Source organism: Talpa occidentalis, unplaced genomic scaffold (assembly GCF_014898055.3).
Source record: "Talpa occidentalis isolate TD23 unplaced genomic scaffold, MPIMG_talOcc4v2.1 talOcc4.15, whole genome shotgun sequence".
Classification (NCBI taxonomy): Eukaryota; Metazoa; Chordata; class Mammalia; order Eulipotyphla; family Talpidae; genus Talpa; species Talpa occidentalis.
The window spans coordinates 55,374,223-55,398,589 of NW_023601543.1; the positions used below are offsets into that span (position 1 = coordinate 55,374,223).

General features: G+C 44.7%; 1 protein-coding gene across 2 annotated transcripts; it reads left to right on the plus strand.

Annotated features, from left to right (window-relative positions):
* The first annotated feature begins 17,386 nt into the window (after positions 1-17,386).
* On the plus strand, positions 17,387-23,730 carry LOC119246150 (diphosphoinositol polyphosphate phosphohydrolase 3-beta). Of its 2 annotated transcripts, none has more exons than XM_054695728.1 (2): positions 17,387-17,809; positions 22,366-23,730. In XM_054695728.1, exons 1-2 carry the CDS (start codon positions 17,480-17,482, stop codon positions 22,507-22,509), a joined length of 474 nt encoding a protein of 157 aa, XP_054551703.1. In that variant the 5' UTR covers positions 17,387-17,479; the 3' UTR covers positions 22,510-23,730. The 2 variants fall into 2 exon arrangements, with proteins under 2 accessions (XP_054551703.1, XP_037368277.1); XM_037512380.2 differs by having other exon boundaries at positions 17,387-17,973; positions 22,366-22,406.
* The last annotated feature ends 637 nt before the right edge of the window (positions 23,731-24,367 follow it).

A 24,367-nucleotide genomic window follows, 5' to 3' on the forward strand; every position in this document is an offset into this window, starting at 1 on the left:
CATAAATAAATAAATATTTTTAAAAAACACATCATGATTAAAATATATATATATAATTTCTTAAAAAATTAAAATTAAAAAATATATAAAAATATATAATTTTTTTAAAAATATAATTTTAAAAACATGATCTGTGGAACAGAATAAAGTCCAGAAATTAAACCCACACATAGATAACTAACTAAGAAATGAATGAATAATTTTAGTTATTACAAATAACTAAATTTATCTAAATTTAGAGTTACAATGGGTGATTTCTTTTTGTATATTAACTATAATGCAGCAAAACTGTTAAAACATTACAATAAGTTGCTGACTTAATGTTGTTGTCAATAGATTCTTGGAAACAGCAACTTAGAGAGACATGACACATCATGAAACCAATTCTACCATAGATTAAAAAACATGACTAAACTTCTAAATAGAAACCAAAAATGCTTCTAATATTAAATAAGAATTTGTATTCTTTCATTAATTCCAACTTGCTTATTCTAGTTCAGGGTCCCGGAGCCTATCCTGCTGGCACAAAGCAGGGCCCAAACCTGGACAGGACAGCCTTCATCACAGGGTACACACCCACACCCACACGCACACATACATGCACACATGCATGCACTCACACACACACACAGCCTCAGAGTGGAACATTTAGACATGCCAATAAATCTCCCTCAATATCCTTGGAATGAGGGAGGGAACCAGAGCACCCACAGAAAACTCACACAGACTTGGGGAGAATTCAGACTCCACCAAGACAGTGGCCCCAGCCTGGAATCTATTTTTTTGTTCTCATCAATATTATAATGAAATGATGTTGAATGAAATGAAGTTATTTGAGCACCTGTTGTACTTAATTTTTTAACATTTTCTTTGGTGGTTTAGTAGGCAGGCTTATGTGCTATGGCTTGAGGGGATGGTGATAAGAAAGATCGGTCTGATGAGAGAAGAAAGGTTTTGAAAAAGCCATGTGCAGAATGGCAGAGTACACATTAGAAAAACATAGAAAGCTTTCCAGCAGCATTTAGGTCCCAGATGAAACACTTAAAAACTACACCATAAATAATGCAAAAACTCATTTATACAATTAATACTTACTCAGCACCTACTATGCAACAGGCACTCTGAGACATGGGTTAATTTCAGTTACTACTTCCTGCGTTATTCACTTGTTTACTAGAATGTTCTCTTTAGTATTCCTAAAATGGATGTTATAGAATCAATACTATGTAAACTGAATATATATTTATAAGTGTTTTCCTTTATATATAGAGAGATAGAGCATGATGAAAGCTTCCATATTCCCCAAGACACGAGACACAAAAGAGGACAAGGTAAAATATTAACTATATGGGCCTCCCCGGTGGCGCAGCGGTTGAGCTCTGGGTTGCGAAGCTGCCCACAGCCTCTGCAGCACTGGTTCGTTCAATCCCTGGCTGCTCCCCGGCCACCGGAGGAGGGTCCCACATGGCACGCAGACATCTCCTGCCGCCAGCTGCTCCCCTCAGCAGTGTACTTCTGTACTTCTGCCTGCTCTGCTCCCCGCTCTGGCTCTGGTGAATTCTCTCACCCTCCCGCGCTTCTGACTGTACCCAGTGCTTGCATAAATAAATAAATAAATAAATAAATAAATAAATAAATAAATAAATAAATCTTAAAAAAATTGGTATTTAAAAAAATATATATATTAACTATACATGGGAGAAGACTTGTGACTACAACCTAAACTAAGAGATCAAATTTAGCAACACCATTCATAGAATGAATACAGTGTGCCATCTGCTAAAATGCACTGAGAACGCTATAATATCCTTTGTGGTATTCCTGTCAAAAAAAAAAAAAGCATAAAGTGAATCTATCCATGAGGATAAGAAATTAGGACAACCAAAATTGAAGGCGCTAGAGTAAATGTCCCCCCCTTTTTTAAACTGTGATGGCCATGCAAAACAGGAAGTATGAGGATTTAATTCAGACTGAAGTAGATTGAAGTGAAAAAGCATTAATTAGAATGCATGAAACTAGACTGGGCAGTGCAATGGAAAGTAATAGATTTTCCATAAATGACATTGTTGAGATAATTAACCACATCTGAATATGTTTATAAATGAGATACATAAGAGTATTGTATTAATGTTAATGACCTGATTTTGATCATTGTACTGTGTTTATGACAGGTCATACCCTGGTTCTCAAGAAGATACATTGGAGTATTTAGGGGTAAAAGGAATGTCTGAAATTTGCCATCAAATGGCTTATAAAAATATACAGATTTATGCATGTGTGTGTGGTTTGTGTAAGGAGAGGAGACAGAAAACCAGCAGGAGGTTGGAGGGGAGAGAAAGGAATGGGGAGAGAGGGAGAACAAATAGGCAAATGTTAAAATGGAGGAATTTGGGGGAAAGAACTGTGGATACTGGTACAAAATAAAATATTTTTTAAAAAAAAGAATTAGAAGTCCTGCTGTGTAAGTAGTGTGTTATACATATTGTATCAATATATTGGATCTATATATAAATCATTCATAAATATTTCATGTATGAAAAAAAGTACTGCGGATACTGAATATCAATGAGATAAATTTCTGACTCCTTCAATTATTAGTTGTCTGAGCGCAGAAACACTGTATAGCCTCTGGATTGAAGGCACTCGCCAGCAACGGGGACCATCACTGAGCCCACGCATCTTCTAGCAACAGGAAAAGGATTAAGCAAGACAACACATATGTTTTCAGCATCTTCTTGGACACAGGGAGTACTAGCAGGAGTTAGCCCTCTTTAACCTTCCTGGTTTTTTTGTTTAGTCTAAAGTATGTCATTGACCTAGACATTTCTGGTTCCAAATAATCAGATTTAGCCATGTTGCTGCAGGGCCTGCCGAGGGTCGGGCCTCTGTGCTTGTGGGCTCCTGTGGTGCTCAGGCAAGGTCAGCTTCACGCCATTATAATTGTGAAACCCAGTATTGCTGATCTGAATGTCTAACATCTTACTACTGCACTTGGCTGCCTAAGTGTGCTCGTGGGGACAAAACTCCTCACCTTAAGCTCTTAGTGTGCACTAAAGTCACTGGCCTTGCATATATGGCATCGGTGGACAACCTTTTCACTCTTCCATCTGACCAGCAGGATGAATTAGCGTAGTTAAGTATCTACCATTCACTGAAAGCCTACGAGTACCATAAATAAGAACCCCGTGGCATAGTTGTTTAATCTCCCTCTCTATAACAAGTAAATACACAGACTGCGGGGTAGAGAGATTTGCCCAAATCGCAAAGCCAGTGGCGGCGGCACGTGGAACATGCGCCGCGGCGCCCGGGCCTCCTGCTCCCGGAGCCTTCTGCAGCTCCGTGGCGGTCAGTGTCACGGACTGCGTCTCCCCAGCTGCACTGCAGTCTCCCGAAGCATAGAGCACGTACCCTGGCATCCGGTGGGCTCCTAAGCACACAGCAGGTGCCCAAGTACCTACTGGGAAGACGGTTCACCCCTGTAACCTGGAAAGCAGCTTTGCCTTTAAATATTTCTAGGAGCCTCTAGAAACAAGAAGATGGTTGTCCAGCTGGGCATTCAAAATTCAAAGCCGAGTGTAATGCCATGAAGTTTGAAAAACTCTAACCTAGGCAGTTCAGCGTCTTCCACCAGCGGCGCAGAGATTTCAAGCAGGGACCGGGTGGCAGATGCCTGCATGGAGGAGGCCGCGCTGGTGGTACCGGGGGTCGGGGGCATGTGCTCTGGGGTCACTGATATGCAACTTCACTGTTGTGGGGACGGCTTCATTGTTTTCACTTTATAATGGTTTGTTTAGAGACCTCATATATGTATGCACTGTTCTGGGTGTATGGACGGCTCTTTGCAAAACTAAAACCAACAAAAATGGAATAGGAAGGCCCCACTGGTAGAAACCGAGATTTCAATGACCTGGCTACTGAAGAAAGTGCAGTCTGAAGGGACTGGTTAGTCACCCAGGAAAGAAAATACACTTACTGCCCATCACTCGCGCTGTGGGTAATAAAAGGTCTCTACCAAGTGGATTGCAAATAATCCTGTTCCTGTTGATCAAGCATTATCTGGTATGACATGGACATGTTGGGGGATGTTAGCCCTACCCAGTAACAAAGGGTTTCTGCACAAGATATTGACTCTTCCCCCATTCCTGGCCCCGAATTAATCTTTTTCTTTTCACCCTGCGATAACTGAGGACCTGAATGCTGCCCCCTATCAGGGGTGCAGGGGTACACTCTCTCTCTCTCTCTCTCTCTCTCACACACACACACACACACACACACACACACACACACACACACACTCACTCACAGTGATTGTTCCCTGGGAGAACCCTGACTAACACACCTTGGAAGGCACAGGCCTCTTGTTGAAGTAAAAATACCTGACGATATGACATAACTCAGTAAAATGCGGGAAATGTGTCCCCAGGAATACAGACAACAGGGTCACAAAAGTAGAGTTTTCGTACATAATTCTCCGTGGTGTTTAAGGGTTGGGATAGGCAGAATTCTATGACTGATCTCTCAGGATCGCCACCATGATTCCAGATACTGTGTATAAAACGAGACCTAACAGACACGATCAGTGGCTAAAGGGATTTAGCAGTTGTAATTAAGATTACTAAACCATTGACATTAAAATCTGGGAGGATATCCAAAAGATCCTAACCTAATCAAGGCGTCCTTGGGAAAAAAAAAAAAAAAAGGCGGACAACAGAGGGGAAGCAAGAGAGATTTGAAGCACAAGGAGGATTTGACACTCCACTGCTCATTGAAGATGTAGGGACCCACATGGGGAGCAATGCAGGCCGTCTCCAGGCCCTGGACCTGGACCAGCCCCCAAGGACATCCTGCAAGGACATGGCTTCCGTCCGACACCCCCCAGGACTGGAATTCTGCTGACCACCTCAGTGAGCTCAGAAGCAGCCTCTTCCCCAGGCCTCCGGGTAGGATCCCAGCCCTGCTGACTGACACCCTGATTTCAACCTCGTGAGGTCCTTGAAAGAGAACTCACTTGACCCACGCCACGCCTGACCTGTGGGACCTGTGGAATAGTAAAGATGGGCTGAGCTCAACGACCAAATTTGGGGCAATTTGTTATACAGCCATAGAAGGTTGGTACACAGATATTTAAGTTCGTGTGTCAAATCTGCCCCGGTTAACAAAAGTCTCTGGATATTCAACCCACTGGAGATGGTGAGGAAGACTTTCTGACACAGACATTACCACATCAGCTGTAACTTGCAAATGAAAATAACATACACAAAGTCACAGTCCAGAGATTTGTGACTTTTTAAAAAAATCAAACCTTTATCGAAAAACCACTACAGACTTGGAATGCCGCAGGAAGAAAGGCTGTTTTCAGATATCTGACTTGACCAATTACATGGGAACTATCTCCCCACTTGGCCTAGAGCTTCAGACCAATCAAGAGATTATCTGCACACAAATCTAAGCATGCCAGAGGGGACATCGTAACTATTATGCTGCAGAAAAGCCAGAGACAACTCTTGAAGTGGAGTATGGTTTAAAGCTCTACTTCTGGCTAAGCACCATCTTTTTATTTTTTAAGGCATTTGCGTGGTAATATTAGACTACACCACTGTATAGGTTTCAGATGTGCAGTTTGTCACCTCAGCAACTGTATGCACCACACCACACCCATCACTGAAGGTGCAATCGTCATCCCCCACGAACCTAACAGCCCCGTCTGCCTATTCCCCCCACACACGGGTACCGACGTTCTGCTATCAGAGTCTAGGGCCTTGTGTTTGCTTTTGTTTCACTTGTTCATTTGCTGTGTTTCTTTATAGCCCCCAAATGAGTGAAACCACATGTGATTTGGCTTTCATCTTCTGACTTATTTCACTTAGCACAATCTCCTCAACTTGCCTCCATGATGTTGCAGATGACAAGTTTTCATCTTTTGTATGGCTGAGTAGTATTCCATTGTGTATATAAACCACAACATCTTTATGCGATCATTGGTCCTCAGGGACTTTGTCTCAATATCTTGGCTATTGTGAATAGTACTGCAAGAACATAAGGGTGCACATATCCTTTCCAATGGAGAATTCTAACTGTTGTGCACTGAAGATAAATTACAACATAGAGGAAGGAACTGAGGCCTTGAAGTGTAGCAGCAAGTGCCTGCTCACTGCCTGTTCAGAGACCTTGAAGTGTAGCAGCAAGTGCCTGTACAGTGCCTGCCTTTCACAGAAGGCAGGACTTTCAGTTCCAAACTTCTCCTCCCAGAGAATAGACAGTAGACAAGTACTGTCAGGGGACCTGCAGGTAGTAGCTCTGAGTGAAACTGAAATGAATTGTATGAAAAAGGGTCTGACGCCACAGATACTCTTTGAGGTTTTAGAGACAGGCGGACTCACTGCAGCACTAACTGTGCGATCCCAACTGAGTTCCAGAATTCTAATGTATTAATTATGCAGGGGTTTTCCTATGTGTGTCTCTGTGTGTGGGAGACGGAGAGGGAAAGGCAGAGTCAGACAGACAGAAAGCATGTATAATCCCTCCTAGGTAAACAATTTCCACAATGCTTTATAACCTGCTGAGTGAAGACCTCGCTGGCTGAATGGCTGTGCCAAGACAGCTGGGTAGTTTGAATGATCCCTCCCACTGCAGAGCCCACGGTGGAGCACAGAGCATGGGGGTTTTCTGACTTTTATCCCAGTTCTCTATTTTTTTAAAGATATTGCCCCCATATGTATAAAGTACAAAAGTCATGAGAAGTCTTCTAACCAGTTGAGACATTGTTCACAGAAGGTGATGTGAACCACAAACTAAAAAGCAGCTATTTCAAACACGTGTAGGAAAGTGTTGATTTATAATGATGCGGACCAGAAACCTATATAATGTTATAAACTGATTTAACTTAATTAAAGTTTTGATAACGTGTTCATTTATTCTTTCCATTGAGGCAACTTTAGGATCCTCGCCGTCATATCCCAGGTCTCTGCATCCAGAGCCTGGAATACCAGTGTATTGCTGACTTCCTGGCTTCATAATCAATTTTGGTCTCCCTCTAACAATCTCTCTGTTTCTGAGACATCTGCAGAGGGGACATTCCCCTAGGCTTTGCAAATACAAAGTGATTGATGTGCCCAAGTCATAAAAGACATTAACTTGAGAAAATAATAAAAGGACATACGACGATTAAATTGCTTTGGTGAAATCATAAATATTCAGGATGTGGAGTCAAGTGTGTGAGCCCCCAAACAATTGAATTTTCAGGTACAGGCATGAATGTCCAGAGTGACACGTGCTGAGATCCCTGATGTGATCCCTGCTCCCATTGCCTCTGTTCTTTCTCAGCCTTTTTCATCGCCTCCTCTTCCTCGTTTTCCCCCTTTTGCAGTGCATGGGTACACACTGCAGATGTCCACATCAGGCCCTACATTCCTTTCCTTTCTTTTTTTTTTTTTTAAAGATTTATTTATTTATACAAGCCCTGGGGTATAGGACAGAGGTGAAGGAGGGTGAGAGAATTCACCAGAGACAGAACTGGGAGCAGAACAGGCAGGAGGACCGAGGTACACTGCTGAGGGGGGCAGCGGGCGAGACAGGAGAGGTCTACCTCGCCATGTGGGAATCTACCTCGCCATGTGGGAATCTCCCTGGCCTCCGGGAATCCAACCAGCGCTGCAGAGGCTGCGGACAGCTTCACAGGGCTGTGCTCAACCCGATGTGCCACCTGCATTCTTTTTCTTACTTGCTTTCCTATGAGCTAGTAAGCGCTGGAAGCACGCTTTATTTGCTCTTTGCTTATCCTGCATCCAGTGCATTAGATGGACCCTGGTGGGCACCACTGAAGTTTGCCGAGTTAATTTACTTCCTACTGAAACACTGACAGCCAATCTGGAGGCAAATGGCAGATGCTGCTGTGACGTAGCATCTGTGTGGCATCTGCGTACAGGGGCCAGGCAAACCCTTCTAGAAGCAAGGAGGTATTGGAGGACTAGAAGCCTGGTTCATTTGTCCATGTACCTCTACAAACACGTGGCTCAAAGCAACAATTCCCAGAACTTGGTCATGTGAATGTTTCTCCTCATGTGTCACCTCCAACTATGATGTTACAAACTTAGCATTTATTGTAAAGGAAAAGTACCATTTGTCATGCGTTAAAATCTAAACATAAGTAATGTGATGGCACAGCAATGTATGGAATTGTAAAATTTACACCAGTTACTTTCAAAAGCTGAATGTGGGTATACACTGCCAATTCAGGCAGTTGATGGTGACCCTGGTTCTTCTAAATCTCAGCTCTGCTGCATCCTGGCTGTATGCTCGTGGACACGTTATCTCTCCTCCTGAGCCTTCATGTCTTCCTTTGGAGATTGGAATGATGGTAAATGTCACAGGGCGGTTAGGAAAATTACCAGTGAGATATGTTAAAGTCCCTGCACATGGTAGCAACTCTAAAAGCTTTTACTATCAATTCGGGTGTTGCAGTTAAGCAACGGATAAACGAAAACAAATGGGATCCCATCCTCTCCATCGTAGGTAAGGCACACAACAGAAAGATCATCCGAAACAACAAAACAAGGATACCTCCTTTGAGATGTGGGCTGAAAGTAAACGCTATTTGATGGATGGCAAGGTGAAGTTTGTAAACCTGGAGTCTAGTTGGTCTCGTCTCATAGGTAGTAAAATAATATAATTTGTGAAAACTGCTAACAAGACCACTGGTCTCCAAAGCTGCCTGAAACAAATAACCCAGAAGAAGATGAAATAAAAGGAATGGCAAAAGCTCTTTTCCTGCTGATCTTGGTCGATGCCGAGCCAGAGCCCATGCTCGTAGCCATTGTGACCGTGGTGTCCGTAATGGCACACCTTTAAAGAACAGGCTGGTTTTACCGGCACTCCTGAAGCTTTTACAGAGAATGGATTCATTCCCCCAATTCCAATTTTGATTCCAAACATCACTTGTTTGTGCTGTGTTGTCTTCACCTAAGTAGCCTATACAATTTGTGCAACACATTGGTCACCTGAGAAAGCTGTATTTTGCCGCTGATGGAACTGGTCTCATGGTCACTGGACCTGGGGATGTGAGTGTCACTGATGAGTGAACGATCTTCCCTGCTGGGCATGTCTGATATCTTCGTGGAAGGGAAGGGTGCCCAGCCAAGGCACTACTCACACAGAAACTACCTTTGCAAGGAACCGTCCTCTGGATCCACTGTCATTAAAAGTCACGGAAAGTTTGTAAATAACAATTATTTTATCCCTTTGTGAGGACTCAAAGCGGTCATCTGTCACCTGCCACTGCCGGAATCAATGTTGAATAGACCGATTCTTGGCCGAGGGCGCTGGGGAGAGATCTCTGGCCTGAAGAGCTCTGACAGTGTTAGGGCACGGCGGGAGAATGTGGGGAAGCAGTCTCAGTGGGAGAAGGGAGGACCCACACAGGAACGCTGGCGGCAAGTTAAGCTGAAGTCTGCCTGAACCTCCGTCCTCCCGGAGAGTTACCCTCAGTGAGCCCTGGGCTTCCACCTCAGGTGGGTAACTACTGGCTGTCATGTCCTGGGCAATTTACGTGTTGCCCTTGTGCTCTCTCTTCTCCCTCAGGGGAAAGGGAATGAGAATATCTCTTTTGAAAACTTTTCATTAGGGTGATGAGAAAGAGGTCTGAAGAAGTGCCTAGTCCTGCACCTTGGTGGAGGCCAAGGGAAGCATGCGCACACGGGCAGGGGCGAAGCTATGTATACAGCCATGCAAATGACGGACACGTCAATAAAATTCGACGAAAACACGTTAGTACCGACAATTACTTCAATTGTTTTATCACATTGCTTGTCTTTCTTTGTGCTTCACTATGTAATTCTGTTTTACTCTCAAAAAAAAAAAAGGTTTTATTTTAGCAAAATGAAACATGGAGATTATAGTACACATCCTGCGCCAAGAAAGCAAAACCTCGGCAGGTGACGAATGTTTGAGAGCGGAACCACCACCCTAAGTCATGGTTTGGAGTAAGCACTGTGCTGGGAGCATGAGGGACCCAGAGACATCGAGTCAGACGTCTGGCCCTCAAACACCTCCCAGCTGCCAAGCAGAGCATGCGTGGCAGCTGCCAGGGACGTGGTGCTGACACAGAGCCACCTACTCGAACGCGGAGAGCTCGGAAGGAGACTGTTTTCCACAGTAGGGTCACTTTCCAAAGAGTAACTAATTCAACAGATATTCAGCTGAGCTTTCGTAGCTGTATCAGAAAATTTCTGTTGTTGTGCATTTGCAGCCACTCATAAACACAGACCTTGCCCTCACGGGACTCACAGTGTAGCAGGAGAGCCAGAGATAATCATGACACACCAGCTATTTCCAGACGAATACAGTGCTTCACACAACATTCTGGGCTGCTTGAAGAGAACAGCCAGCAAGAGACAAAGATCCCTGCTATCAAGGAGCTTATATTCATGAGGAGCTATGGGGGAGATGAGAGATAAGCAGTAAGCATAATAAAGAGGCAAGTGACATAGTCTGTTAGGTGATACGTGTCACAGGGAAAGGAAAATTTAGGCTAATATAAAATGTAGTGGACTTCAGAGGCCTCAGCGAGAAGGTGACAGCTGAAGGCGGCCTTTGTGAAAGTGAGGGAGTTGGCCAGGCAGAGAGGGGTGAGGAGCAGTCCACTGAAGAAATAGCTAGAGCAATGGCCCCAAGGAGGGAGCCCAGCTGACATAATCCAGAAGCTGCAGAGTCCAGTGGAGCTGGAGGTGGGTGGCTGAAGGGCAGAGTGGGGAGGTAGACAGGAGGGCGCAGGGGTCAGATTTTGCCAGGCTTTGCTAACTGTATGAAGAGTCAGCCATGGACACTCTGCATGAGCAGAGGAGCCCCACAAAGGGTTTAGGTGCTGAATCAGACATACCCACAGGGGACAGGATCAGCGCACAGTGGGACACAACTCTCACAAAGTGGAGCGAGTGGTGACCCACACAGCAGGAGAGGCCAAGGAGTGCTGCCTCTGAGAGGGTGGGAGCATTCACCTAGATTTGACTCCATCCCCTTTTTGTGTGCCCACCTCCAGTCTGTGCACATCTGCCCGTAATTCACTAAATCGCATGAGGAGCAGTTCTGCCTTCATCCGCCGTGCGTTGATTCATCAACGCGCATTGTAGGGGTGTGCTCGGCATTCCCGTCGCTTCGCATCTGAGAAGCTGTTCCTGAATTATCAAGTATAGACCAACGAAGAAGCCACTTCTAAGGCTGAGTGGCACAGGATCACGTACAAGGCATTTTAAGACAAGAACTGGGGAAGCAAATTTGGGGATACCAGTATCCCCCGAATTTAGGAAGCTCTTGTTAAGCCACTAAGCTTTTGCGAAAGAGCGACATGAGCACCTGTTTTGCTAACCAAGAAGACAAAGAGGATTTTCGCTGTTACCAACCAAAGCAAAAAAGAGCTTTTTTTTTTTTTTTTTTCAATGTTTGTTTTCCAGCGAGCCGTTCTGCAGAGGGCACGCTCCCCAGCAGCAAAGCTGCACTGCCCAGCCCCTCCACCACCACCCCCCACCCCGTAACTAGGGAACACAGGCTGTGTTTGCGTCCTGTCCTTTCTGCTTTCACATATGTTAGTGGTCTTCTAGGTCGTATGTGCTTTTTCCAAATAATTTAGCAGGTTACTGTGGGGTCTGGAAATGCTCAAATACATTTCCATATAAATTAAGGTCAACTGTTTCTTAGCTTTTATGCCTTGTCCGCTTATGAAGGGTTTCCTGGGAAAGCTCAATGCTCTGATACTGAGTGGCATGTGCATGGGTGATTTGAATGATTCAAACCAGCTCCGTCTCCGAGAAGATATATAGAAGAGAAGACATATAGGGAGCTGCCCGTGTTTACTCATCCTTCATTTTACATCCCCCATAAAGAAATTGCAGGTACAATAATAACTGTCCCTCATGAGTCATGCAGCTTCTGCTGTGGTCTTTCCATCATTGAATTTTGCATCCCTGCCAGACACCAAGTTCCAGCCGCCGTGCTGACTCAGGGCAATGGGAGTGATTCAGGCTGGCTGCCAGCCTTTACATTTCTTACAAACATGCAGACAGATCATTTAAGGGCACCTGGATTACACAGATGGCAGAAATAAAGTGAAATCACCCTGCCAATAAGGAAAACAATAGAAGGGGAAACATGATGAAAATGTACCCGGTGCGAGGGCACCCAAGCTCAGGAGAGCCCTTTCAGGAGTGGTGAGGTTCATGGCTTGTTATCCCCATTTAGGGGGAAGGCTAAGGTTAAAGGTATTCCGTGCTTAAGGCTGCATAGCTATGGAAAGAGTCACATTGAAATCCGAGGTCATTGGCTTTATGACACCAGTTTCCTTTCTCATCCCCTACTATGAAAATCACTTCCCCTGGCTCAGTTTCCCCTCAATACATCCTGCAAATCTCTCAGGTATGTTGTGCTCATGGTCCCAAAGGCTGGATTCGACTGAGGACCGCAGGACTCTGGGAAGGTCTGTAATTCTCTATCCCAGCTGACAGCTGTTCCAGAGGGGCCCTCTCCATTTAAAATTGTACTTCACTCAAAAGTTAGTAGAAAAAGACGCATCTCCAGGCTCAGGCCCATCTCATTAGGTAAGGCACCCAACTTCCCGGGATAATGCTTCTAATGTTCTTGTCCATTTCCAATGGGCCTGTTCCTTCCTACAGCAGACAAAATGTAGAAATGGTCAGGCTTCACAGCAGATCCTCACAGCTTCAGAACATTACAGGGAAGACATGCTCTCCTGGGTGCCTGGATCATCCCAGGTTGACAAAAATTAGGGCAAAAGACTGCGCCACAAGGGAGGACAGGTGCTGTACATCACAGCTTCACTTGTGGAACTAGTCATGGTGCACGGAAAAGGATTGCCTTTGAAGTCACAACATGGGCTGCCTCTCTTACTTAAACCTATCTCAGTCGGTTTTGTACTCTGTTGAACAAGGACTTTGATGCTCATCTGAGATATTATTTGGTTAACAAAAAATAAGTTCATAAAATAAAGCAGACCATGAGTAAATAAAATCATTGCCTAGAGGGATGACAGTGTACAATATCTTACTAAATGCAGTGCCTCCTTTCTTTTTATACTGGCAAGGGAAATCAAAGCACTGAGTTGTCCCAGTGCTGGAGAGGATAAAGAAACCCTCTTACAGTGCTGGTGGGAATGTAATCTGGCCCAGCCACTATGGAAAGCTGTGTGGAGGATCCTCAGAACACTGAAAATGGATCTACTGTGATTCAGCAAATGGATTCGTGCTAGGAATCAACCCAAAGGACACAAAAACACTTATTTAAAAGGAAACCTGCACTTCTATGTCTATTGCAGCACAATTTACAATAGCCAAGATAGGGATATAACCCAAATGCCTCAAAATAGACCAGTGGCTCAAAAAGTTGTGCTATATTTACACTCTGGAATAGTATCCAGTTATCAAAACAGCCAAACTCATGTCATTTGCGGCAATGCGGATGGAGCTGGAAGGGGATTATGCTAGCAGAAATTCGTCAGAAGGACAAAGATAAATACCAGATGGCCTCACATATATGTAGAATATAGAGAAACCCAACAAAAGGTCAAGGAAAAAAAAAAAAAGTCAAACTGGCAAACTGCCCAAAGAACTGAGCATAGAGTAAAGGAGGGGAAAAGAGGGAAGAATACAAGGAGGTGATTAATACAGGGGAATGTAGGGATGGTTCACTCGTGAAACAGCAGCAGGAGAACTATGAGGACTACAACAATGTAAGGGAAAAAAATTTAATCAATGAATAAAAAAAAAGTCACTGAATGGCAAAAAAAAAAAAAAAAAAAAAAAGCTTTGAGTTACCAAAGGACATGTGGAGGTGACACACTGTTTGTAGGTTGGAGTGGGGTGGATCTCGGGTGGCCTTTCCACTATGTAGACCAGGCTAACGAGGAACATCGGGGTGGAAACTACCTTTTTTGAACACAATGACTGTTGGTAAATGAACATCTTACCTTACCTGGACTCTGAACATCACCGGACACTGTCACAACAAAACACAGCTCCTGATAAAAATATTCCTTTTGACAAGACATGGAGGCTATAGGCACAGGAAGACTTGAATTCAAACAAAATAAATGCCATACCCGGCCTTGATTTTCTCTTCCATGAAATGGAAATGTTAACCACCTCCTGCACAATGAATGGGATTTCCGGGATGTAGGAGACAGGGCTCAGCACGGGGCCTTGGCACATAGTGGGCACCCAGAAATATTATGTGTCTTCACCTCATTCCTTTCTTTCTGACGCCAGGGAAAGTGCAGTCACCCTTTTCAAGCGGAATTAACATTGCTACTATGACAAATGCTTTCTCTCGTTAATTATTCTTGCTTGGATTGGGGGGGGGGGGGCTGGCAGCTAATGGTTGTATCAGTGAGCTGCTGACACATAACAAACCAGCCCCAAATTCAGTGACTTTAAACAACCACCAATTCCTTTGCTGGGAATCCTGCAGGCCAATAATTTGGCCTGGGCTGATATGTGTGGTTCTTCTGCTCTTCTCGTGAGGTTTACGTGTTCACCTGTGATCAGTGCCCTGTCAGCTAAGGGGCTCTGCTGGGGGCTGGATGGTCAAAGCAGGCTGTCACCCACAGTGTGGCCACTGTTTCACAGTCAGCTGAAATGACAGGGTTGCTGGGACCATGGGCCTCTCATTGACCCCGGAGCTGGGCTTCTTCACATCTCTGTCATCCTGCTTCCAGTGCAGCAAGCGAAGGAAAACCCATAGAGCATCACTACCTGAATTACCCTTGTTCATCTCTACAGAAACACTTATCTGTGGGTAAACCAGACAGTGGAATGCTGGTCTCTCAAAAATGATTTCTACTATTCTTTAGGAAAGCATCCTATCATTCTTGCCCTACCAGCATATAAGAAGTGAATAATAAAATTATTTTATGAAATTCAGGGGGAACCCTAATTTGAACCTTCCTTTGCTATTACTCTATGAAGCCCGTAATTTGTGGGCCTCTTTACCCAGAAACGGATTGCGACGACTTTGCCAGTAGGAGCCCAGCCTCTCCCTCTTTCCATATTCTGTGGCTGGTCCGGTCAGCATGACCCCAGCAGAGGCACACTGCGCGAGCACCTCTAGAGGTGATGGGAGTAGACCGGGAAAGGACACCTGTGGTGAGATGGGGAGATAGCGCCCGGCAAGTGGGAAGTGGATCTGTGAGGCGGCTGGGCCAGGTGGACACCCAGACACCAGCCCACTCGCCAGCGTTGCTAGAGTTCCTCTTGGTTTTATTCAGATCACCTTCCCACACGGGGTACAAGTTTTATCGTTGTCTCCTACCAAGTGCTAGTCATAACTTTTAGGATCCCTCGGTATTTATTTTTTGGTAGGGTGACCTTGCTCTGGTGAATGTCTTCATTTCTCCATTATATTTTCTACAGCATGATTGCTGCAATACATCAAAGCTACTGATACTGTAAATGTTAGCATTCCACCGTGTCACTTCAGGGCGTTTGTCTTTACGTGTTTCCCAAGCAAATAGTCACATTGCCTACCAATGACGGCAATTTTGTCTTCCTTACCTATGTGACAGGTCTCTTTCTCTTCACGATCTCACCACACAAACTGGTAAGAACGTCTTAAACCACAGATAATGATCCCAGTGACACTCGGTATTATCTCCCTAGATCCTGATCATAATGGAATTTTTTCTAGTTGTTTAACATCATTTATGTATCTGCACACCGAGGAACCCCACTCGTGGAGATCCATTTCCCTAGTCTGTCTTTAATCAGGGGTTGCACCATCCCTTTAAATGGTCTTTGATCATCGATATGTCCTGAATATAGGGTCCTCGGCAATGGAATGTCTGTGTTTTGACGTCGCTCACATAATTCTTCACACCAGAAGCCCCACGCATCTTTCTTATATTATGCTCCAGATAGAGCAGCTGTCTGTTGCCACTGGGGATACGGCCATTTTGGGGAGCTCGTGTGGGTTGAAATGGAGTGGAGCTGATCCCAGGAAACTGAGCTAAACTGTTGCCCACCAATTGCCCTGTAAGTTTCCTAGGTATTGTCACTTCCATTTCGGACTCGATTTGCCCTTTCATCCAGTTTTCAAGCGCTGTTCCTCTGATGCCAGCACTGATGGCAAGAGTCAGACAAACATGCCTAAGTTGCCATTTGGCAGAAGTCAGGGGACAGCAGTGTCTGCTCCATCGCTTACTGTTTGAGCGGGGAAGCAGCAAAAACAAAAGCCAAAGGACAGCTTGGCTCCGTGGGCTTTTAAGTTGTTGGATTTGGGGCTGTGGGGTGCTGCTTGTTGTCCAAAAGGACACAATGACCAAGGAGAGAGTTGAGAGGCTGCACGCGCCAGTGGCCATGCTGAAGGTCCTGGCCAGCAGACGACTAAAAGTCCAAACAGAAAAGAAAGATTTCCTCAGCCATGTCTCCCAAATCGCCAACCGGTGATGGCAGGTGAGAAAGAGCGAGGGGTGGACTGCGCGGGGCGCACTTCTCGGGATGTCAGTGAACTCTGATGGACCGGGACTCCAAGGGCACAGGAGTGAAGGGAGCAGACCAGGAGTTCAGCGACCAGGAAAGTGAGGGGCAGAGATGACTCAGAAGTCTGAGGGGTTCAAGAAAGGTGGTGAGGTAGGGGCTGTGCCAAGACACCTGGCATGGTGAACCTGTTTCAGGAAAAACCCCTCATGCATGAGGAGACTCAGCCACGACTGGGTGGCCTTGGGCCAAGGAGCCGCGGGATCCCTGGGACAAAACGGAGAGCTTCCTAGAAATAAGCGGCTGCCACCCAGGACCAGAGACACCGCAGCCCTGGACAGGACCGTGTGGGAAATGACCGCGCGTGGGTGTCGTGCAACCTGCCTGGGAGGGGGAGGGGAGCCGTGCGGCCGCGCCACAGCCGGGCTCGCCGACCGGCGCACGTGGAACGCACCCGAGCCCGCCACCGGCGCCGGGCTTAACCCCGCCGCGCGCGACGCCGGCCCTGGAGGGGCGGGGCGCCTGCGCATTGGGCCCCGGGCGCCGCGCGCGGAGGGAGCCCCGAGACCCCGGCCCCCGCCCCTCACCCTCCGGCGGGCACGCGCACGCGGATCGCGCCGCGGACGCGCACGCAGAGGCGCCTCACCTCACTCAACCCCTAGCCGGCCGGCTGCGGGCGGGCGGAGCCATGGCGGCGCGCTAGACGCGCGGGGCTTGGCGAGGGGTGCGGGCTCGCGGCGGCGGCGGCGGCGGCGGCGGCGGCGGCGGAGGCGGCGCGTCGTCCCTCGGGCGCGTGCGCTCGGGACCCTGGGCGGGCGCGCGGGGGCCGAAGCCTGACGCACTCGCCGCCCCCGCCCCCGCCCCCGCCCCCTCCTCGCCTGGGCGCCGGGGCTCGCCGCCCAGCCGCGCGTCTCTCCCCGCCCCTCGCTTTGGCCCTTTCTCTCCCCGGCACCGTGCGGCGGCGGCGGCCAGAGCAGAGGCGAGCGCAGGAGCCCGCGGCCCGGACGATGAAGTGCAAGCCGAACCAGACGCGCACCTACGACCCGGAGGGGTTCAAGCAGCGCGCAGCGTGCCTGTGCTTCCGGAGCGAGCGCGAGGACGAGGTGCTGCTGGTGAGCAGTAGTCGCCACCCGGACCGCTGGATCGTGCCGGGCGGGGGCATGGAGCCCGAGGAGGAGCCGGGCGGCGCGGCCGTGCGGGAGGTGTACGAGGAGGCGGGCGTCAGGGGCAAGTTGGGCCGGCTCCTGGGCGTCTTCGAGCAGAACCAAGATCGCAAGCACAGAACGTACGTGTATGTACTGACTGTCACTGAGATTCTGGAGGACTGGGAAGACTCGGTGAGCATTGGGAGGAAGCGAGAGTGGTTCAAAGTCGAAGATGCCATCAAGGTTCTCCAGTGCCACAAGCCCGTGCATGCCGCATATCTGGAGAAACTAAAGCTGGGCGGTTCCCCAACCAATGGAAACTCCATGGCCCCGTCCCTGCCAGAGAGCGAGCCCTAGTATGTACCGCTCCTGCACAGACGCCTGCTGCGCGCCCGCAGCCCAGCCTGCCGAGCACCTCGAGTGCCATGTGCGGTCTCCCGGGGAGGAGGGAGGCTTCTTTTGTTTCCCGGCAGACCTCTGCCTCGCGCTCGCTAACCGTCTGCCCGCCGGGCACAGTTTTCTGGCCATTTGCTCCTTTGTCAGATGCCTGGAAAATCGCTGCTCGCGGGTTGCTCGGACCTGTGTGCGGGAGCACAGCTGCCCGGGCTGCGTTGGAAGGTGCCCTGAGTGCGCACCGGCTCTGGGCTGTGTGTGTGCGTGCATGTGTGCGTGCGTGTGTGTTTGTGTGCGTGTGTGTCCGCGCGCGCGCGTGAAGCGCTGTGGTTGGTTGGTGGCTTGTCTTTTCCTTTGCACACACACACACACACACACACCCGTGTGTGCATCCTTGCTATTTGCGGTGCTTTGGGTGCCAGCCTTGCGGTTCGTTTCGGAGTGAAGGCCGTGACAATCCAGTCAGCGTGGGGGTGTGGCATCTTTGATTAATTCTTGCTCTTAACTTAGGTTCTCATTCGCAGCACCGACCCTTGTCAGCCAGCGCTCCCGTGATGGGCATTGGTTTGAACCAGCGCTTTTGAATCGAAAAAATGGGTGTTAGGAAATTTCGCTTCTTGTGCTCATGCCACACTCTATACTCTTTTTGTTTCCAGAAACGCGATCTCATCGCATTTTGCAGACGTTTCTTTATTCCTCTGGCGATATTTTGATTTTCAAAAATGCCTCACAGTTGATCGTTTTTCACTGCTTATTTCAAACGGGCATTTCCCATATAACCCCAGTGTAGTTGAACCAAACACTGCCCGGCAGGGTAGCGATTTCTTAGCCAGATGCATCCTGATAAGTGCATCTCACAGGGAGGGCTGTGTTCCTTTGTAGAGTGTGGTTTGCCAGGCTCCACTTCCAGCTCCACTGCCCCTTTCTTACTACCCCAGCAGGACCATGGTCCTCCCTGTCAGTTAGTGTTGGAAGGAAAGTAATATTTCCTTCCACATTTGAGCTGGTGACATTCCAGTTAGACTTGTCTCGATAGCAGATGGCCAAAGGGATGGACTCTTAGGTGGTCATTACATCCCAATTGAGTGAGTTTGCTTCCTTGCTACCCTGCTGTTCCAGATTTCTCCAGCTGTTAGGATACTTGAGCCACCTCTCTTAAATATTACAACAGACTTTTCTGGCTGCCAAATTAAAGACTCTCACATTTGCTTTGATATTTGCTTGAAATGAGGAAGCCCATCTCAAATGGGGTCTCCTGTATCTCTCAGTCATGCCAGAAAGTAGCTGGAAGTAAAGCCTACTTTGTGAAGTGGACTTCAGGAGTTGTATTAGGATAATCTAGAATATGTCATATCGTAATCATTAAGTGTTTTTTTGTCACCTAAGGTTGGGGGGGAGGTCATTTTAAAGACATTTTCTAAGTCACGATTCCCCCTGGGAGTTCCTTTTCATCTCAGAATGGTTAAGGACTGCTATTTTGAAGAGGAGGTGAGTGGGGGCTGCCTTTCTATAATAGCGCTTAATGTATTACAACGTCGACACCTCCAATCAGTGTAAAAGAAATAATGATAACAGCACAAAACACAACAAAGCAAAACAGACTATTATAAACCAGAGACACACTGCAGGGGAGGAGGAGGGAGAGGGATCAGAGGGAGGGAGGGAGGGAGGGAGGGAGGGAGGGAGGAGCACAGGGGACTGGGGTGATGGTACATGGGTGCCTTGGGGGAAGGAAATTCTATGGGGACTCAATCTGAGGGCGTGGGGGGAAACAAATATTGTCTAAAAATGTAAAAAAATTATAAATGTTATAAAAAAACTTTAAAAAATCTACAGTCCAATAATAAATATAGTTGATAGTAATAATTTAAATACTTTGCTATTCTACATATTATCCTTTTTAAAGTCGTAAAATTGAATCTTGTTACCTTTGAAAGGTTTTTGCCACTGTTTTTTAATAAGATCTTTGCATGTATAAATATATCTAAAGTACATATTGTAGTTAACAAAAATATCAAAGGAACAAGGAAAGTAGAAATGAAACTTCAAAAAAATCATATATTTTTTGTATTCTTAATTATGTAGAATTATCAAATATTTGTTCAAAATTATATTTCTTTATACAGAAAGACATGTCTAAATTTTTAAACTAACTTTCTAAATCCTACAGTTTGACCCTATTAGAACAATCCAAATCAACCAGTAGTTTCATTAACCTGAGATTTTTCGAGTATACGCTGACTAGAGAACCTGGATTGCTGCCTTACGACTATTTCCTACATAAAAGTGCCTCCATCTAAAATGCTCTCACTTATACCTTGTAGGTTTTACTTACACATGGTAGCCTTAGAGATTACACAATATAATTTTATGTTTTGGCTTTTAAATTATGTATTTGACAACTGTGAAAAGTACAGAGTTTTTTACTGAACTCTTAAATTTCTTAAGGTTTTCATAGATCATTTCACAGTTATTACACTTTTACGCTTTCAAATTTACATGGGCAGTTGTTATATATGCTTTGGAATTCATTTTGAAAAAATTAAATGAACCCCAAAATAATTTCATTTTAAAAGAGAAGTCAAGCATTTCTTGACCCAGACTGTTCACTGACGTCTATGCAGAAGTCTCTCTTAACAATCTTTTCCCTTTCAAAAGCAACAGCAATAGCAGCAGCAGTTTTCTGCTCACCTATGTCTCTATAGGTGCCTCTTTTTCCCCTTTTTCTTTTTTCTAATAAACCCGTCCTTTTAAATTAAATAAATAAATAAATAAATAAATAAATAAAAGAAAAAAACTTCAGACTGAAAGTTGATACAGAGGTAACAAACAGAATGCATTTAAAATCTCCATCCTGCAAGTGTTTGATGCACAGACTCCTATAGAGTCATGACATAGTATCCATGCATTATTTATTTGATGCTCACATTAAAAATATACAGATGAGTCTTTTAGCTCATACCCCCCCACAAAAAAACAGTGCATTGACCAAAGTTAAGACCTTAACACATGAGGTAGACATTTTTATTGCCATGTTTTTAATTTTTTTTCTTCCCAACTTGATAAGTGTCCATTTTTATTTATTTTTCCCAATTTTTATCTTTAAAAATTTTTTAAAGAAATCCTGTTTAAGTAAATGTAATACTAATATATATATAATATATATGTAATTTATATATATATATTTATATATATAATATATATGTAATTTCCCCAGATGTCTAATGAATTACATTTTCTTTTATTTTTTAATATTTTCTGCATTTTTTCTTTCTTTTTTTTTTAAGATTTATTTTTATACAAGAGCTGGGGTACAGGCCAGAGGTGCGGGAGGGTGAGAGGATTCACCAGAGACAGAGCAGGGAGCAGACCAGGCTGACTGACAAAATACACTGCTGAGGGGAGCACAGGTGAGATAGGAGAGGTCTGCTGTACTGTGTGGGAATCTCCCTGGCCGGCCGGTAATTGAACCCACGCTGCAGAGGCTGCAGACAGCCCACAGTGCTGCGCTCAACCCGCTGTGCCACCGGGGAGGCCCTGAACTACAGTTTCTAAGAAACCTATGTTCTGTTGATCAGAGCACTGTTTTGAAAGAGGTAACTCCAAAAGGGATGGAGGTGGCTATAAATATTTTAATTCCTTTTTGAAATTTGTAATGTTCTAAACATTTTTGTATTTAAAAGCATCAAATGAATAGTAAGTGTGTATGTAAGGGCAAGAATAGACATCTTGTGTCACCAACATTGGAACGCCTTTCCAGGATAATGGTGTAAATGCTCTGAAACTGGAGCTGCTTATCTCATGTCCCTTAAGTGAAGTCCAACTGTAGGAAAGCAGTTCCTCCACCAATAGTTGTTATCTGAGGAAAGGATGGTGAAAATGTTACTTTGGGGCCTATGGCACTAACAGCTGGCCATTTTTTTTCATTTTCAGAGTTCCTTTTGTGGAAGCACCAAGCAAAAAAAAAAAAAAAGAAGTGTTCTCAGTATCATTCTACTATTATGATCATCTTTCTAAATGATTGTTGACCTATAAGAACTCTGTAAGGACTAGAACCTAACCTGAATCCTCCTGATATCTTTCAAACCTAGAATAGTGACTAAAACTTGAAGGCATTTTGCCTTTATCCACAGATTAAAAATGTTTACTAATGTATTCTTGATTTCTTAGCTTCATATTTTAGCTAAGAGAATTTGTTATTCCTTCAGGCTCTCATAGTGGAAGCGCACTGGATATATTACTAAAGGTTTTTCCAATACTAAGTGTTTGGTGACCCATAGTAGACCCTCAGTAAATATTTGTTGACTAGAAGAATTGATGAGCTAGAAAACTATTGAGTTTTTGTTCTTTTTTAGGTGAATGGCATAGATGTTGTTCAGACTCATTTGAAAGAACCCAATGATGAATGGAATTGTGAAGCACAGGTGAGCTCTTTCACACTCCCACGGACACAGCTCATCCTATGCTTCTGGACACTTCCTCCCAGTTTATTACAATGACTATGATCTAGGTTGTTGCACTACCACTGTATCTGTACAGCCTTCCAATGTGGCTCTATGGCCTATTTCTGCTGTTATGATTATGTGTCTGTAATTTCCTAGGTTACATGTCCTTGAGTGCAAGTACTTTGTTTACTTAGTCTTTTTTACATATCTAACATACAAGACATAATTTGAAATATGATAGACATCACTGAAGGTTTGCTTAAATGACATTTTGTAGATGGCAAAGCATTCATTTTCTAATCTGGTGTTATTACAGTAATGTCTAGCATATATGTGGCTTTTACATGCCAAATGTCACACAAGTGTTTCATAGGCAGCTGTGAGATTAAAAAACAAAAATTCTTACTCATATTGCCTATGTCATCCCAGACATTTACGTGCTGTCTGATGGCAGTGTGCTGTACCACCTATGAATATACTTGCCAAAATTTTAAACCTAAATCTGACTGTGCCTCTAGACGTAATTCCTAATCTGTAGAAAATACAGGGAAGAGAGAAATTTACCACTGTGCACCACAGAAATGATGTCTGCAGAGTCAAAACTGTAGAGTTTCTTCAAAAATAAATGGCCAGAACAAAAGAAAAAGATGAAGGTTGAACCTATAGGTTCAGAGAAATTTAAGTGACATATCAACCAATTGTGATATATGGGCCTTTTGGATCCTGATTTGACCAAACTATAACAAAAGCATTTGTGAGACAATCAGGATAACTTGAAAATTGACCTGATACTTGATATTAGTTGGGATAATGGTTTTGTGGTTATATTGAAAACAAGAGTCCTTATCTTGTAGAGATATGTTCTCAAATATTTATGGTGGAAATGATACCTGGAATTTGCTTAAAAATAAGTCTGTGGATGTTAAGAGCTTTGGAGGTATTGATGAAACAAGATTGGTCTGGATAATTGTTAAAGCTGGGTGATAGTTATATGATGGTTCATTAAATATGTTTCTCTACTTTTGTATATATGTTTGACATTTTCATAGTAAAAACTTAATAAAAATTGTTATCAGAGTCCTCATTGAAGCTAAGATATAAGACTTAGAGAAAAGAAGAAGAGGAGGAAAAATTTTAGATTATTTAGAAAATGCTGGCTATGGGGTGCCATACTGGAGTGGCTAGTACTTCCCTTACCACACACCAGTGTTATGAGTTTTTCCTTTTAATTTGGCCCATTGAAATTGAGTCAAATTCTCATGCCATATATTTTCTCCCTTATGCCTTATTTATCCTTTATATTTTTATTTATACATATATGTATATTGGAAAATAGGAGTTCATTCTATCACTGTGTTGAGTGGGATTTCTAATGACAATGTAGTTCATAATGTGGAAAATCAAAGGGGTGGAGCCTCCAGGGAGCAAATTTATAGAATTTTATAAAAATTCATAAGATGCCATTTTTGAATCATCATTTTTTAGGGGAGTATAGTGACTGTAGACTTGTTAGTGGCACATTCACTAACTTTAAAGTTACATTTGAAGGTAAGTGAAACAGGAAGTTAAGCAGTAACATTCCTGACTATAGCAAACCATCTTGTGTTCTTCACAGACTACAAACATTCCTTCAGTTTTGCACTAAGAGTTCTCTAACGGCTAAAATCATCTAAGTCAGAGTTAGTGAAGCTGTGCTGAAATCAACAGGTTTGGGGTCTGTCCCGATTTTTTTGTTGGTGAAGAAGGAACAAGCCAAAAGTGAGAACATCAGAGGCCCCTTCCAGGGAAGATGAACAGCTTCATAAGTGTGAAGGGTTGTGAAAGGGAAATAGTCCATTCTACTCCTGCTCTCTCTTGTGTGTTCCAATCCCAACAGGAAGCATATCCCCAGAAACATGATTCTTGGAAAGGA

Excerpts from the sequence above, each read along its gene's own strand:
- LOC119246150 (XM_037512380.2), top strand. The coding sequence starts at position 17,480 with ATGAAGTGCAAGCCGAACCAGACGCGCACCTACGACCCGGAGGGGTTC.